This window comes from Marmota marmota, unplaced genomic scaffold (genome assembly GCF_001458135.2).
Source record: "Marmota marmota marmota unplaced genomic scaffold, marMar, whole genome shotgun sequence".
NCBI lineage: Eukaryota > Metazoa > Chordata > Mammalia > Rodentia > Sciuridae > Marmota > Marmota marmota.
This window is the reverse complement of record NW_026004731.1, coordinates 744,153-759,407: the sequence shown is the minus strand read 5'-3', so window position 1 is coordinate 759,407 and position 15,255 is coordinate 744,153. Positions and strand designations below refer to the sequence as shown.

The window sequence follows — 15,255 nt, the reverse complement described above, 5'->3', positions numbered from 1 at the left end:
AAGACTTAGACTTCCAAGCCCACACAGCTCCCCAGGACCCAGAGAACAAGTAGCCTTGAAATTAAAGAAAATACACATCCAGGAGAATCTTGTCATGCTCATGGACTAGAGGAAAATCATCCTCACCAAACACCAACACCAAAACCAATGCCAATTTTCACAGAGTGAGGAAAAGCACTCCTACAATTCCTATGGAAGCAAAAAACACCTCCAAGAGCCAAAACAATCTTGAACATAAAGAAGAAAGCTGGTAGCATCACATACCTTATTTCAGGACACAAAACAGAACTGTAGTAACAAAATCAGATTGGTATTGGCATAAAAACAGACACCCAGACCAACAGAACAGAGTGGAGATCCCAGGAATAAACTCACATGTCTAAACCCAACTAATTCTCAACAAAGGTCCCTAAAACACATATTGAAGAAATGATGGTTTCTTCAATTAATAGTGCTGGGGAAAATGGATATCCACAGGTAGAAGACAGAAACTGGACCCCCATCTGTGGCCCTGGAAATAGAAAACTCAAAATGGATAAAAGACTTAAATGGATAGAAGACCTGAAATTTCAATCTAGTACAGAAAACAGGGAAATATCTCAAGACATTGAAAGAGACAATTGATTCCTGGATAAAACCCCTGAAATCACAGGAAACAAAAGCAAAAATTGACAAATGAAGTAGCATTAAACTGCGGGATTGGGTTGTGGCTCAGTTGTAGCGCACTTGCCTAGCATGCATGAGGCACTGGGTTCTATCCTCAGCACTACATAAAAATAAAATAAAGATATTGTGTCCACCTAAAACTATAAAATAAATATTTTTAAAAAATAAAGACAGAACATCAAACTGAAAAGATTCTGTACAGCAAAGGAAGAAATTAACAAATTGAAGAGACAATGTACTGAATGTGTGAAAATGCTTGTCTCCTATGTATCTCACAGAGGGTTAATATAAAGAATACAAAGGAATCTGAAAGAAAAGAGTAGTCCAATTAAAAATCTGCAAGTTATCTAAAAAGGCACTTTTCAAACAAATACAAATGGCCAATAAGTAAACAAAGAAATACTCAATACAATTGGCTATGAGGGAAATGCAAATAAAAACTATGATGAGATATCATCTCACCCAATTAGAATGACCGCTTGAGTGCAGTGGCACACTCCCTTAATCCCTGACTCAGGAGGAATTCAAGTTCAAGGGCAATACAGGCAACTTATCAAGGTCTTGTCTCAAAATAAAATGTTAAAAGAACCAGAGATCTAACTCAGTGGTAATATTCTCCTGGGTTCAATCCCCAGAACCAAATGAATGAAAGAATGAATAAATAAATAAATAACCTACCAGTGATAGTGAGAATAAGGAACTCCTACACACTGCTGGTGTGAGTACAAATTAACACACTCATCATGGAGAAGAGTATCAGTATGGAGGTTTTTCAAACAAACTGAAAATAGAGATACCACATGATTCAACTATTCCACTTCTTGGTGTTTATCCAAAGGACAGAAAATTATCATGCCAAAGAGAGACCTAGACACTCATGTTTATGCAATACTATGCACAAGAGCTAAGATATGAAATTGTCTAGGTGTTCCTTAACAGATGGATGGATTTTTAATCCATATATACACAATGGAATATTATTAGACCATAAGGAAAATCGTGACATTTGCAGCATAATGGATAGAACTGGAGTACATTATATTAAATGAAACAAGCCCAGACACTGAAAGACAAGGTGTGCATATCCCCTCTCATACAGGAAAGCTAAAAATTTTCAACTTGAATATAGAATAGTAATTCATAGAAGTTTTGAAGGTAGGGGGAGGTAGATAAAAGAAAGTGAGATTAGATTCTTGCATGCTATATGCATGTGTAGAAATATCACACCAAGCCCCATTAATATGCACAGTTAGGCCAGGCATGGTGGTGCACAACTGTAATCCCAGTGGCTAGGGAGGCTGAGGCAAGAGGATCATGAGTTTAAAGCCAGCTTCAGAAATGGAGAGGTGCTAAGCAACTCAGTGAGACCCTGTCTTTAAATAAAATACAAAATAGGGCTGGGGATGTGGCTCAGTGGTTGAGTGCCCCTGTACCAAACAAACAAACAAAAAATGCACAGTTAGTATGTGCTAATAAGTAAACATGAAATGTAAAATAGAAAGAATATTTTTTTTAAAAAAATACACATTATCTCTGACCCAACAATCCCAGTTCTATGTGTATTTACAAGAGAAATGTGTTTATGTTCATAACGACATGCACAAAGAGGTAATCCTAGCTATTTGGATGACTAAGGCAGGAGGATCACAAGTTTCTGGCCACATTGAGCAACTTAGCAAGAGCATATTTCAAAATAAAATCTAAAAATAGTTGAAAATGTGGCTCACAGGAAGAATGACCCTGGGTTAAATCTTCAGCACCACCAAAAAAAAAATATGTACATAAATTCTAAAAGCAGTATTGTTCAAAATAGCTAAATTCTAGCAACAATTAAAATGTCCATTTACAGCAGAATGGAAAAAATATTGCATAGTCACATAATGTAATACTACACAGCAAGGAAAAATGTTGAACTACTGCTACATGGAACAATATAAATAAATGTCTCAAAAATAATGTTCAGCCAAAAAAAAGGGAGACATATCATAGTACTTACAGTTAAGGTTACAAAATATGAGATTCAAAAAATGGAATCAAAACTAATCTAGGGTGGCAGAGATCAGAATATTGGCTGCCTTTAAGAGGTTATTGACTGGAAAGAAAAGCACTGAACTTCTGAGTGCTGACATAGTAGTGGATCATGCTTGGATTTCTTTTCAATTCACATCCTAAAACAGAAAAGAAGACAAAACCCAAGTAGTCTATATCAGCATTGGAAGCTTTAAAGATAAAACTTTATTTGGGGACATGATAACAGGTAGCAGGAGGGGACTTTAGGACGGGTAAGACAAGAAGGAGGGAAAGCCAATACATGATGTTATCAAGCTGGTCACTGCTACCAAAAAACTGGGATCTGATCTTGCTGGGGGCTTCTGATTTCTCCATAGTAATTGTGTCTCTGAAATATCTACCTGAGAAATGAGAAGAGTGCATATTCATGACCTGCCATCCATTAATTGTCAAGGATTGTCCACGGGGTGTTACACCCCAACACTTGCAGTTCTGGCCTTTGACAAAAGCTAAGTGGCTTCTCTCAGGAGTCCCAATGACATTGCAGGAAAAGTCATGGGGCAAAGGTGCAGAGGGTGTACAATGCAGCTGAAGTGAGCCTGTCACAGTTGCTTCGGCAAAGACAGTACAGAGGTGTCTGTTACTGTCATATTATGTTGTCACACATGTACACAAAATTCAAAAATCAGTCTTTTTGTTTTTCCTAAGAAAGCCTCAATACTCCACAGCCTCACAGCCTTGGTTAACTGTTCAGCTCTCTGCGCCACCTAGTGGTGAAATATAAACACTCACAGGCATCAGCAGGTGTTCAAACAGAAAAATTGCTTTTTTACTCTGTTCCAAATTGAAATTCTGCTGCCTGCTGTAGAATGCTCACCTGCAATGACAGCTGTTTGTCCACTAGGATCATTTTCTTAACCCACTGTTTTAAGAAGAACAGGAAAACTATATTTGATACTTTTAAGTAAACCATATTGGTGTGGGGAGCTTGGTAGATGAAACTTTGCTGTAAATGTAGGATTTCATCTCCTTCTGGGCTCCTTCCCCCATATTTTTCCACAGTTATAGTCAGCATTAAATAATATATGCACACTGAATTGTAATCTAAACAAGCCTAATTCCATTTTGGATCTATTCTCAGTGAATATGTTGCCATACATATAATAAAGGATAGATGTGTGATGAATGAAGGCAGGACAAGTGAATGCAGGAATAAATTTCTCAGGAGGAAATCCATGGGAAAGTTTCTTACATGCGCTGGCACCTGCATCTGGTCTCTCTAGATGTCCCCCTTTCCCTAGGTTCTCTCCTCTCAGCTGCCTGAGCAAAATGAAACTAAGTCCCTATTCCCAAGCTCAACCTCAAGTAAGATCTTCCAGGAAGCCAAGAAAAAAAGAAACAATGAAAATAATAAACTGCAGAATCAAAGTGGGTACTCAAAATTTTCACACATGATGATCTTTTTTCTTCCATTACATTATACTCAATATGTATAGTAGGTATACAGTAGGTGCCTAAGAGACATTAAATCAGTTTATGAATATAAAATAACTGAAATCTGGTTGTAAACGTCTTAACTCTCACTGACAGTTGGGGTCATTAGTCAATTCTCATTTGTCAGGATTTCTGAATTTCTAATTTGTCTACCTGTGGAAATCTTTTCTTTTTTTTTTAGAGAGAGAGAGAGAGAGAGAGAGAGAGAGAGAGAGAGAGAGAGAAGAGAGGGNGAGAGAGAGAGAGAGAGAGAGAGAATTTTTTTAATATTTATTTTTTAGTTTTTGGCAGACACAACATCTTTATTTGTATGTGGTGCTGAGGATCAAACCCAGCACCGACCCAGCACCACATGCATGCCAGGCAAGTGCGCTACTGCTTGAACCACATCCCCAGCCCTGATTCCTCATTTTTGATTCCCTCCTAAGTGATGCACTTGGGCCATATTTCAGGTATCACCACAATGATGTGCCTCTCAACTGTTAATGCATCTGTGAATCTTCTGATGATTTTGTTGAAATGAAAACTGGAATTCAGTCTGAGACCAGGCCACAGAGTCTATATTTCTACCAAACTCCAATGTAATAAATCTGCTGCTTGACTATAAATGACCCTAAATATGGAGGACCTTCATCCTCCCCTGCTCTTTTGGTTTAGAGCACTTGGAACAATAGTTTTATGTTAATATTTCCCTCAAATCTAATAAAAAAAATTGGTAAGAGGCAAAACTGTGTTTCTCCTCGGAGACTCAGTAAAGAATGTAGAACTAGGAATGCATGAAGTCTCCTGGCAAAGCAAGACTTTTAACAAGAAGAGCATCAAATGTCTCAACTACAACACAGGTGTCAGGAAGGCAGAAAATTAAAAATAATTTAAAAAACTACAAAACTTAACTTAAATTGCACACAGATTTTTATTGAGAACATTATATGTGTAGGCCAGACATTTCACCAGGGATACAAATACTTAAAAAACATGTGCTTTGCTCTCAAACTTTCAAAAACTTAAAAGAAGAAATGAACCTACACACCTGCCACTACATACAACCTACACACTGGTAGGCAGTGAGGGGTACAGTTGAAATATGGGTAAGGACAGATGGAGGAGAGATGGCTTCCTACTGTGGATCAAGGAAGGACCCCTGGAGGATGTGACAGCTGAAATGCATCTGATGATCCATTTTATCTAACCAGGCTGACACTGCTAACATCCTGTTCCAGGATGTTAACTTCAGAGTTAAAGCCACAGAAGCCAAGTCAGAACAACAAATCTTGCAAGATTACATTGAGCATATATTGGTTAATGATCATGGAGCAGAAATAAGTTGCAAAGTTTTAACAAGAAGAGTTGAAGTGATGTCATCATCACCACGTGGTGTTCAGGTGTAGACTGGGCCCCTGGGTAGCTGGGTCCTCACTTCAAAGGGACAGCACTGCAGGGAGCTTCACAGTGGGTCCTAAGTGAACCAAATGAGAACAGAGAAATAACAGACCTTCATAAGGTGGAGGTGAGAACTGAGCAGAAAATGGGAATGGGGCTGAGAAGAGAAAAAAAAAGTGAGGAAAAAGTCAAAAAAGAAGGGAAGAGCATTGGGGAGAAGGGACGACAGGACAGATGGATACAAAGAACTCACCAGCATTTCCTAAACCAAAATCCAAGACCTGTCAGAAGAGCCAGGGCCACTATCACTGCCGAGAGGATCCAGCCCAGGGCACTATGAGGTGCTGCAGATTCAAGTGGACACCAGGACATTGTTTTCAATCCATTCCCCGTTTTACCCCATGCACTCCCCATTTGCTGCATTAACTGTTTTCTTTGAGTTTCTACTGCATCAATCATTCCTCCTATTTTATTCTTACCCCTTCTCAGGTCCTCAAGCTCTGCTAGTGAACCACCTCCCTCCATCTCCAGCTGGACCCCAGCCCTTTCTCACCCCAGTAGAGGACGAGGTCCTTCCCTCCTAGGCTGCTGTGCTTCACCCTGCAGGCCAGGCCAGCCGCCTCCCCAGCTGCCACGTCCAGGGTTGCTTGGAGATACCACGTCCCATCTGCATTGGGCAGGAAGTCACCTCTCTGAGTGCCCTGCTGCTCCTGTTCCCCTCGCATCCACATCACCCACACGGGCTTTGGGTAGAAGCCAGACACATGGCACACCAGCAGCAGATGGCCAGGCCCAGGACTGGGGCCACTGGACAGCCAGGCCTCTGGCTTCACTGCAAAAAACAGAAAAGACATCCGGACACAGACTGTAACATGGACTGAGTCTTAGAACTCGGCATGAGACTACATGGATATATACTTCCCCCTTCTGGAAATGTCACTCGATATTCTCATCTATTTTTATCCTGAATTTGACTTTAAAATAGAAAAAATTCTTTCAAATAAAGTACAAGACTGACCTCGTCGCTGGAGATGAGCTTTCCCCGCATCAAAAAGACCCAAGGCGAAACGTGGGAAGGTGTCACTGAGGAGCCAATGTACCCTCTCTATGCTGCCTTGTCTGAGATTAAGTGCTTTGCAGATTTTCTGGGCCTTTCTTCCACCCTTTGGAGATGGTAACCATGTTTTATTCTGGAAGCTCATGAAATCAGATCCTTGGATAGCTACCTGCTTGAAGCCTAGGAAGAACTTCCCAGAGTGCAGTTCACAGCCTGCTGCCATCTGTAGATCAATCTGATCTCCAGGATCTGGGAAAAGGAGTAATGAATTAGAGGGAAAAAAGAAGAAAATGGAATGAGTGGAAGCAAAAAGACTATAAAAGGAGAAGGGAGTTTTGGGGAGTTTAGAGGAACAGACCCAAATGTGGTTTGATCAGAGATTCACAGAAAGGAGAACTGGTAGGAGCTGGAGGTGGAGGAAGTGACGATAATATGAGAAAGGGAGGGGATTGGTCAAAGGTGATAGGGATGGTGTGGGGGGGGGTAAGGGACTTAATGTGAGAGAGCTGAGGCTCTAACTAACCTGGGTGAATGTATCCATGGTTACTGTAATAGTTCAGACAGGAATGACTGAAGAGATTATAGGAGAGAGAAAAATCACACAAATAGTAAGGAAGCTGAGAGTATTATTGAAGTCTGGGGAAAAACATGGCCAAAATATGTTTCTAAGAAGAGCTAATAAAACATAGTCCTGCAGTCAATGAGACAGCAGTTCATAAATGGAAAAAAAAACTAAAGTTTTTGAAGAATATAGATCCCATTTATAGTATGTACACAGTGTGTGGTTGCAGTTTTATGCCAAAGAACATGGAGTAAGATTCAGAACACAGAGTAGTCTTTCCAAGAGGAATAGAAAGTCACTGAGTCATCCTGCCCCTCCTCCCTTTCTTCTCCCCAATAAGGGAAGTGAACTCACATTCAGACATAAAGTGATCTGTGAAAAAATCCTTAACTCCAATGATGTGTACCCAGAAAAATTTTTCCAGGTCTATCAACTCCTTGTCACTGAAGTGGCCCCTGGACCAGGGATACAGGTAAATGAAGGTACAAGAGCTGCTGTTCCAGCTGTGAATCTGCAGCTCACCCAACCAGCCTGAGCCCATATGTACCCAGGAATTGTTGCAAAAGGATGAAGTATGGATGATATGGTAGTAGACAGGCTCTTCAAACCCTGTGGCAAAAAAAAAGTAGATAAAATGGGGATAAATGGAACATTGGAAGGGAGAAACATGGGAAAGTATGTGCCAGAGTAGGAAGACTCAGAATCTGGAAAAGTGGAGAGCCACAGTTACCTTAGCTGACATCTGCTGGCCCCCAGGGTCCCATGCTCTACCAACAGCCTCCATGAGAGCACAGAGGGCTTGAGTAAGAACACGCAGAATGGGGCCAGCTTGGCCCTCGCTCTCTCCAGGTGTGTGCAGGGGAAACTGCCATCAACACACACACACACACACACACACACACTCACACACACTCACACACACTAATCAGTTTCCCCAGTTCTTACCAATTTCACTGTCACTGCCTGGGACTAGAGCAGCTAGTAACAGAAGTAGCAGAAACAGCATGGCAGTTGCAAATGATATTTCTTTCTCTCAGAGAATTTGGCCTTTGATTTCTGTTCTAAACAAACCTACACCCACAGACCTCTCTTCTGACTTCCTTATTCAACCAAAAGAAAAACTTCTCCTGCCTTCAACAAAGAAAATCTGCTTCCATCCCAAACCCTGACCACCTACTCAATTTCCCCTTTCCCTGTTACTCTTGTCACATCCTGTGAAACAGTTTATTCAGGGCTACCTAGACTGGGTTGTGGGGGCACTGAGAAAAGATAAAGAGACAAAAATAGAGAAATAAATAATTGGGTTCAGTGGATCAGCCAACTTCTGATGGAAGAAAACTGACCATTAACAAGTTCAGCACATTTATTATATAAGTTTTTTTTCATTAAAGGGGTTATTGTGGGAAAGTTTATCAAAACAAGTAGAACCAAGGTCATGAGTATGGGAAGCCTATTTATGCTTATCAGGTTGCACCCATAAATTTCTACCCCTGAGCAGCTGGCATCTGATGCTCAAGGTCAAGAACTTATAGCCCTGAGGCTAGCACAGAACCTCAGCAACTGAGCTATCTCAATCAGAGCCTTCACCCCAGGAGTATTACAGAGTGGCATCAGCCTCTGTCACAGGAGAGTCCAGGACCTGTAATTCAGTGGCCACTCCCAACACACTCTCTCCTCAGTCTCCCAACTTCTCTCATTGTCACAACTTTCATTCTGTTCATCTTTGCCTGTTTCAACTGTTATGGAACAATGCTTATGTGGCACTGAAAACTCACTTTATCACTAGAGACACTTCTTTCATTGCTGGGTACTGAACTGAGGATCTTATGCATTTTCTGTTATTTGAATAATTTTGAATTATCCCCCCAGGTGTTCTGTTCCCTATCCCATCCCCCACTCCACCAGATTCGTATCTCTGACATCACTGGTTACTTTTACTCTTTTCAGAATCCTCTATGATTGTTCTCTACATCAGTATCAACAAATGAATCTGTGGATTGTGTATTCAGGGCTGCTCAAAGGGGCATGAAACCAGTTCAGTAACACATTTAATGCTCCCTGATCACCACCTTGAATTTTATAGTAATATTATTGAATTTCTGTTTGATAAGTGAAGTTCAATGAAACTTGTTTGGAGCTCACAGGAGCCCCTGCAGCTTATGTAGGGTTCTTCCATTCACAACCTCACCTACCTATGCAGCTCTCTGCCACCTACCTGCTCCTTGCTGTCTGGGGCTTTGTCAACTCTAGACTTTGCCTATCCACCTCCAGACTACCACAAATGCAGTGTCCAGGTCTGTTTAGCACTTCAGGCCCCTTCTGCCTTCAGCATCTGCCACTGTCTCCTGTCTGGCAGGGAGAGCAGGACATGCAACAGATAGTATATGGGAAGACCATAGGTGCAGCCATCCCATTCAAAGTCTGTACCAAGTTGTTTTATAACTGGTCAGGGTGAGCCTCATGCCCACTCTTGTTCCAAGTATCATGTGCCTCTCCAGATAATTTGGTTGCAATTTCTGTGTGGTTACCCTTGTGCCAAGTGTTGGAGCAACTACTTTGGGAAGGGGAGTTAACTTCCCCATTCAGTCCAGCAGGGGCAAGGATCATTTGAGCAGCAAGGGTCAGCAGGAACCTGGTAGCAAGTGGGCAACCTGCATGTAGTCATAAAGTGGGGCCCCCAGGTGTTGAAGAGTCCCTTTAATCATCTCATGAGTACCCCTGTGACTAAATGAAATAAAAACAGACATAATCTCCCATAGATATGGAAAAGGTTTGTGTTTTAATAACTTTAAAAGCTTTTTGAACACAAAACAGCTATGATATGAATCACTATGTCTTCCCCAAATTCATATAAGGGGATTCTCTAACCATCCAGGTGTTGGTATTAGGAGGTGGGTTCTTTGGGAGGTGTTTAGATCATGAAGTTTCAACCCTCAGAAGTGAGATTTATTAGTGCCTTATAAATAGGATATCAGAGGGAGACCATAAGCCTTCCACCATGCAAAGACACATCTTGAAGGTACCTTTATTGAACCAATATGTAGGTCCCACTAGAAAACAAATCTACTTTGATCTTGGACTCTCCAGCCTCCAGAAGTGTGAGAAATAAGTTTCTAGTGTTTATAAACTTCTCTGCCTGTGGCATTCTCTGATAGCAGCCTGAATAGCTAAGACAAGGCTTCATATTTTCATTTTACCTGGACCCCACAAAATATATGACTGTTGTTCTTGAGTGTGGGGTGAAGAAAGTGAGGAGAGGACAGTTGGTTGTGGGTAGTAAGAGAGGAAAGAAAATTAACTAAGTAAGGAATGAGGTTCTGAGACCAACATGTTGTGATCTGATAAGAGACATGTTAAGGGTGTAAAGATACTGGAGAAGAAGGAGAAATGTTTAGTCAGGTTGTTTTGTTTTGTTTTTGCTACTGTGAACAAAGGACTGGGCAAGAACAATTTTAAGGAGGAAAAGTTTGTTTGGGAACTCACAGTTTCAGATCTTATAGTCATAGATAGCCAAATGCACTCCTCAGAGACCAGGGTAAGGCAGAACTTCATGGCAGAAGAGTGCAACAGAGGAAAACAGCTCTGGACATGGTCACCAAGAGGAAGAGAGAGAGATCCACTCATTAAGGACAAAATATATACTCCAAAGGAATGTCCCCAGGAACCTGGCTCCCCAGCCACACCCTACCAAACTATGATTATCACTCAGTTAATCCCCATCAGGGAATTTTGTGGATTGGGTTAAGTTCTCATACCCCAACCACTTCACCTCCAAACCTTCTTGCATTGTCTTGCACATGAGCTCTTGGGAAACACCTAATATCTAAACCATAACAAGGGAAAAATGAAAGGAGTAGATAATAAAAAGAAATGGAGCAGGATCCAAGATTCCTCAACTTTCCTCCAGCAGAGTGGATCCTGATCAGTGATGCAGGCAGCAACTGGTGCTTGAGTTGAAATCCCACTGTGGATCTGCAGCTTCCTAGTCCACCCCACCCATGAGTGTGCAGTCAGCTCTGGTGGGTGAAAGACAAGTTCTGAAGTAGGAGAGAGGAAAGATTGGAGACAACTGGGAGTTCTCTAGGGCATGCTGAGAGCTGGTGAGCTGAGAATGAGCAGGAGTATAGGAAAAATTCAAGAGATAAAATAGGTAGAGAAGTGACCAGGACCAGAAAAAGAGAGAACATCTTTGAGAGAGAAGGTATTTATATGGATCACTCATAGCTGTGTGTTCTGTGGTCAAAGGAAAAGATTAGAAAAAGCCAAGTTGAGTAAGATATGTGCCAATTATAACTCAGCCAGGCAGGCTGTCTCAGCTATCCTAGGGGAATGCAGGATTCTTCCTTTATCACAGATCTTCCCTTGGGATTTCTCTTCTTGAAGCATTGTTGCTTAGGCTACAAGCATGCTTGTGTTCTTCCTAACGTGCCTAATTTTTGCTCCCCTCATAATTCCCCAATTTCTCCTTCCCCACCCAGCTCTCCCCAGAACCCATGTGAGCTGTCCTCCCTACACGATCTCTCTATCATCTGATGTCACCCATCTCACCAACACAAACCTCAGTTTTCCTCCCTGAGAAACCCACTGCCTATTATAACTTTCTGCTTGTACTGGATTTCTCATCCCCTCCACCCGCCACACTTCCTCAAGTTTTTCTCTTGCCTTTCTGTCTTCCTTACTTGTGGCTTGTGTGTTTTTCCCCCCAGAAAATTTCTTACAGTAAAAGGAACTTCCAACAGAGAATCACAGTGCTCTCCTGCATGGGACATTTGCATTAAATCACAAAGACCTTGTCATCATTCTGGCCTCAGGATACTTTATGTAAAATGACTAGAGAGAATTGAATTGATTATTAGCTAGTATCTCTTGTAGCTCTGATGTTCTCTGTGACTTGCTGTGCTCACTTCTCTACCCATCCATGTATTCTCTTTCCCTCTCTTGCTTCTATCTCTCTTTCCTTCTCATTTCCCACATTTTCACAGTTATTCTTTACTTAGTTTTTATCTCATCTCCCAGGGCCTCATCTCTGTCTTCTTACTCCCTCCTATCCATTCAATCTAACCTCATTCCTTCCTCCTTGACTCCCTTTCCAATCCTAGAATATTAATTTATCACATGGCCCTTGGAATCCCCTATGTAAATATAGAAAGTACAGTTATGGGGTTGTTTCTGTCAAGATAGCCCACTATGTAGCTTAAAAAGACAAACCAATAGAAAATAGGCAGAATAAAGTTATATTTTAAACTTTTTCTAAATGCAAAGCTGCATATATAATGAAATAAGTGAAGTCCTCTTTGGGGAAAATGCAATAAAAAATGTAAAACTGGAGAGGCAAAATAGGATCTGACACCAGAGTGTACAAGATATTGTTATTGGTATATTGATTTTCCCTAGAGGTTGGGCTATGATGTCCTCAGAGCCAAAGTCTTCCTAGAACCAAAGACTCTTTCACCTCCCATGATTAAGGTGGGAGATTTGTCCCAAGACCAGAGCCACAACCCAGATGAGAACTCTCCAGATTCCCCTACAAGGAACTAAAGGACCTGCCCATGTTGACCAGAAGGGAAACGTCTGAGGGAGAAAAGGCAGTTTTGTGTGCCAGCCTTTCTCCACCATTGAGCTCATAAGCTGGAAAAATCATATCCCTCCTACATGGAGAAACCCTGGGCCATGACTAATCTGATGCAGCCCATTATCCAGACCTAGGATGAGGCCCCAACAAAGAAAAGAACTATAGGTAAAGACATATCAAAAAGCCCTCATAGGAAGTCTAAGAAAAAAAAAATGTGCCCAAGCATTAGAAGGAATCAGAGCCAGCTCTAAGCCCTAGCCTAAGCCTGAGTGCATCTGCAGACAAACAGAGCTGAGCAAAGCCTCCTGCTTCTCCAGCATCTCCCTCTCACACCCTCAATAGCCCTGAACATTGCTCTCAGCCCCACATCTGTCTCAGGCCCCCCTGCCCTGTGAAACTGGAAGAAATAATCAAAAGAGATGTCTTCAACTGACTCAGAGCTGAGTGTCTGGGCCACTGTCGCTGCTGCCCCTCTCCCTGCCCAGAAGGGCCTGGGGGAGGTGGAGCACCATAAAAACTTAGCAGCCACAATACAAGTTTGTCAGCAAGGAGATGCAAAGGCTCAAGAAAGAGATGATCAATACAGCCTTTGTGGGACAGGCTCAGAGTGACATTTGCCAAAAATTACAAATACTAGAGGACTTTACTGAAAAGTGTTCCAGTGAGCTGATTAAGGTGGCCTCCACAGTTTTCATCAATTGAGACCCAGAGGTTCAAAGACAGGCAGACCAAAACAATAGAGGAGGATGGATCTCTTTACAACTGCCCTCACCACAAACTCAAAGGTCACTCAAAGGGGGAGGGGACATCTTACTAAAACAAAGACAATGGTTCAAATGTTTGTAGAAAAAAAAAGAAAGAAAGAAAAGAAATAGAAAAAGAAAACATGGCCAGACAAAAAGAGAAGCCTCCAATGGCCCTGCAGGCAAGCACCCATTGCCATGCTCAGAAGCTAAGACTTGAACAGAGAAGGAGCGGATATTTCCACCCAGCCTTGGGCCCCAGCCCCTCCTTTCAGTTTCTCCCCACTTGCTTGGAAGTTGATGATTGATAATATGGCAGGCGTCCTATAAACACACACAAATGTATCTGATGCAAAGGACCCAGAGCCTCAGGAGGGCTCAGCTGCTGAAAGCCCAAGAATACACTGGAAATAAGTTTATGTTAACATCCAGTAGTGGGCCATAGGGCACACACTCCAAAAGGACATGCCACCCTGGCTCCAAGCCACACACTGTGAGCCACCAGCAGAGAGGACCAAAGAGCCCCATGCACCCAGACATAGTGAACAAAAACACAATTGAGGCAGCTGCTATACACAATTATAGCAGGCTCCCACCTGACAAGAGGAGAAAGCCACGCAGACAAAGAGCAACACCTAGGTGGGCACAATGTGGCTGCCCACCGGGACCTGCACGGGACCACTCCATTGAGCTCCAACCTTGGCAAACAGGCCACATCGAGATTGACATAGGTGCCTTTTATACAAATGATGTCCCAGGTCATCAATCTTTGCTAATTTTACATTAGATTTAAGAGTTTGAGAATCTCAGCAGCCAAGATCCTGCACCTGGAAATAACAACAACAACAAAAAAAAAATCCTGCATCTTAAAGCACCAGAGGTTCTGTTCCTCCCAGGGGCTTGAGTACACCATCTTTGAGATAGCACTGGACTCTGACTTAAAAGCCCACATCTATCAGAAAAAAAAGTCAAATACCTTAATTACCATCTGACTCAGCAACAGAACAGACAACAGTAACTGAGCCTCAACAGCAAAAGGAAATCTGCTCAGTTTCATTCCCTTCAACCTGCCATCAGGCTAGAGAATTCTCGGGGGCTACTGGATTCAGCCATATATGGATCCCCAACTTTCAGTTATGGAAAAACCCCTACATGAAGCCACAAAGTGGGAAGAGTGAGATCCTATAATATGGGGGCCAACTAAGCAAAAGGGCTTGGAGGACATTAAACAAGCACTCCCAGGGCATCTGGAATAGGGCTCCCTGACCTCACAAAACTTTTCTTTGTATACATCCATGAACAGTCTGGAGTGGCTGTAGGAGTCTTGACTCAGGTGCTGGGGATATGGCCATCTATCCAAACAGCTGGACTCTGTAGCCCAAGGCTGGCCACTTTGTTTACGGGGCCTTGCAGCCACAGATCTCTGGTGTTGAAAGCTGATAAAATGGCTATGGGACAAAAATTGGTTTTAAGGGTTTCTCATTCAATTTTGACATTGTTGAGTACAAAGGACAATATTGGTTGACTAATGAGAGATTGGTCAATACCAGGGCATATTATGTGAAAACCCATATATACGCGTTGAAGTTGTGTGGCCTCTAAACCCAACAACTTTGCTGCCCATCGGACCTGGACAACCTAGTCACCACTATGTTGGTGTCATGAATAAAGTGTTGTCCAGCAGAACAGATGTGACAGTCCAGCCTTCAGGGACCCTGATGTAAAGTACTTCACAGACAGAAGCAGTTTTATAAAATATGGGCTACATTTT

At 42.1% G+C, this 15,255-nt stretch overlaps 1 protein-coding gene across 2 annotated transcripts; it reads right to left on the bottom strand.

Annotated features, from left to right (window-relative positions):
- Positions 1 to 5,077: 5,077 nt before the first annotated feature.
- Positions 5,078 to 8,279, bottom strand: LOC107160598 (T-cell surface glycoprotein CD1a-like). Of its 2 annotated transcripts, none has more exons than XM_048797536.1 (6): positions 8,115 to 8,279; positions 7,524 to 7,778; positions 6,569 to 6,856; positions 6,104 to 6,382; positions 5,804 to 5,894; positions 5,078 to 5,626 (listed from the first exon to the last, which is right to left on the bottom strand). In XM_048797536.1, the coding sequence occupies exons 1-6, from the start codon at positions 8,173 to 8,175 to the stop codon at positions 5,584 to 5,586; spliced, it is 1,017 nt and encodes a 338-aa protein (XP_048653493.1). In that variant the 5' UTR covers positions 8,176 to 8,279; the 3' UTR covers positions 5,078 to 5,583. The 2 variants fall into 2 exon arrangements, with proteins under 2 accessions (XP_048653493.1, XP_048653494.1); XM_048797537.1 differs by having other exon boundaries at positions 6,269 to 6,382.
- Positions 8,280 to 15,255: the final 6,976 nt, after the last annotated feature.

Coding starts and splice junctions, on each gene's coding strand:
- LOC107160598 (XM_048797536.1), bottom strand. CDS start 8,175: ATGCTGTTTCTGCTACTTCTGTTACTAGCTGCTCTAGTCCCAGGCAGT. Junction 6,857..7,523: donor AGATCACTTTATGTCTGAAT/GTGAGTTCACTT, acceptor TCCTTTTCCCAG/ATCCTGGAGATCAGATTGAT. Junction 6,383..6,568: donor AGCTCATCTCCAGCGACGAG/GTCAGTCTTGTA, acceptor TGTTTTTTGCAG/TGAAGCCAGAGGCCTGGCTG.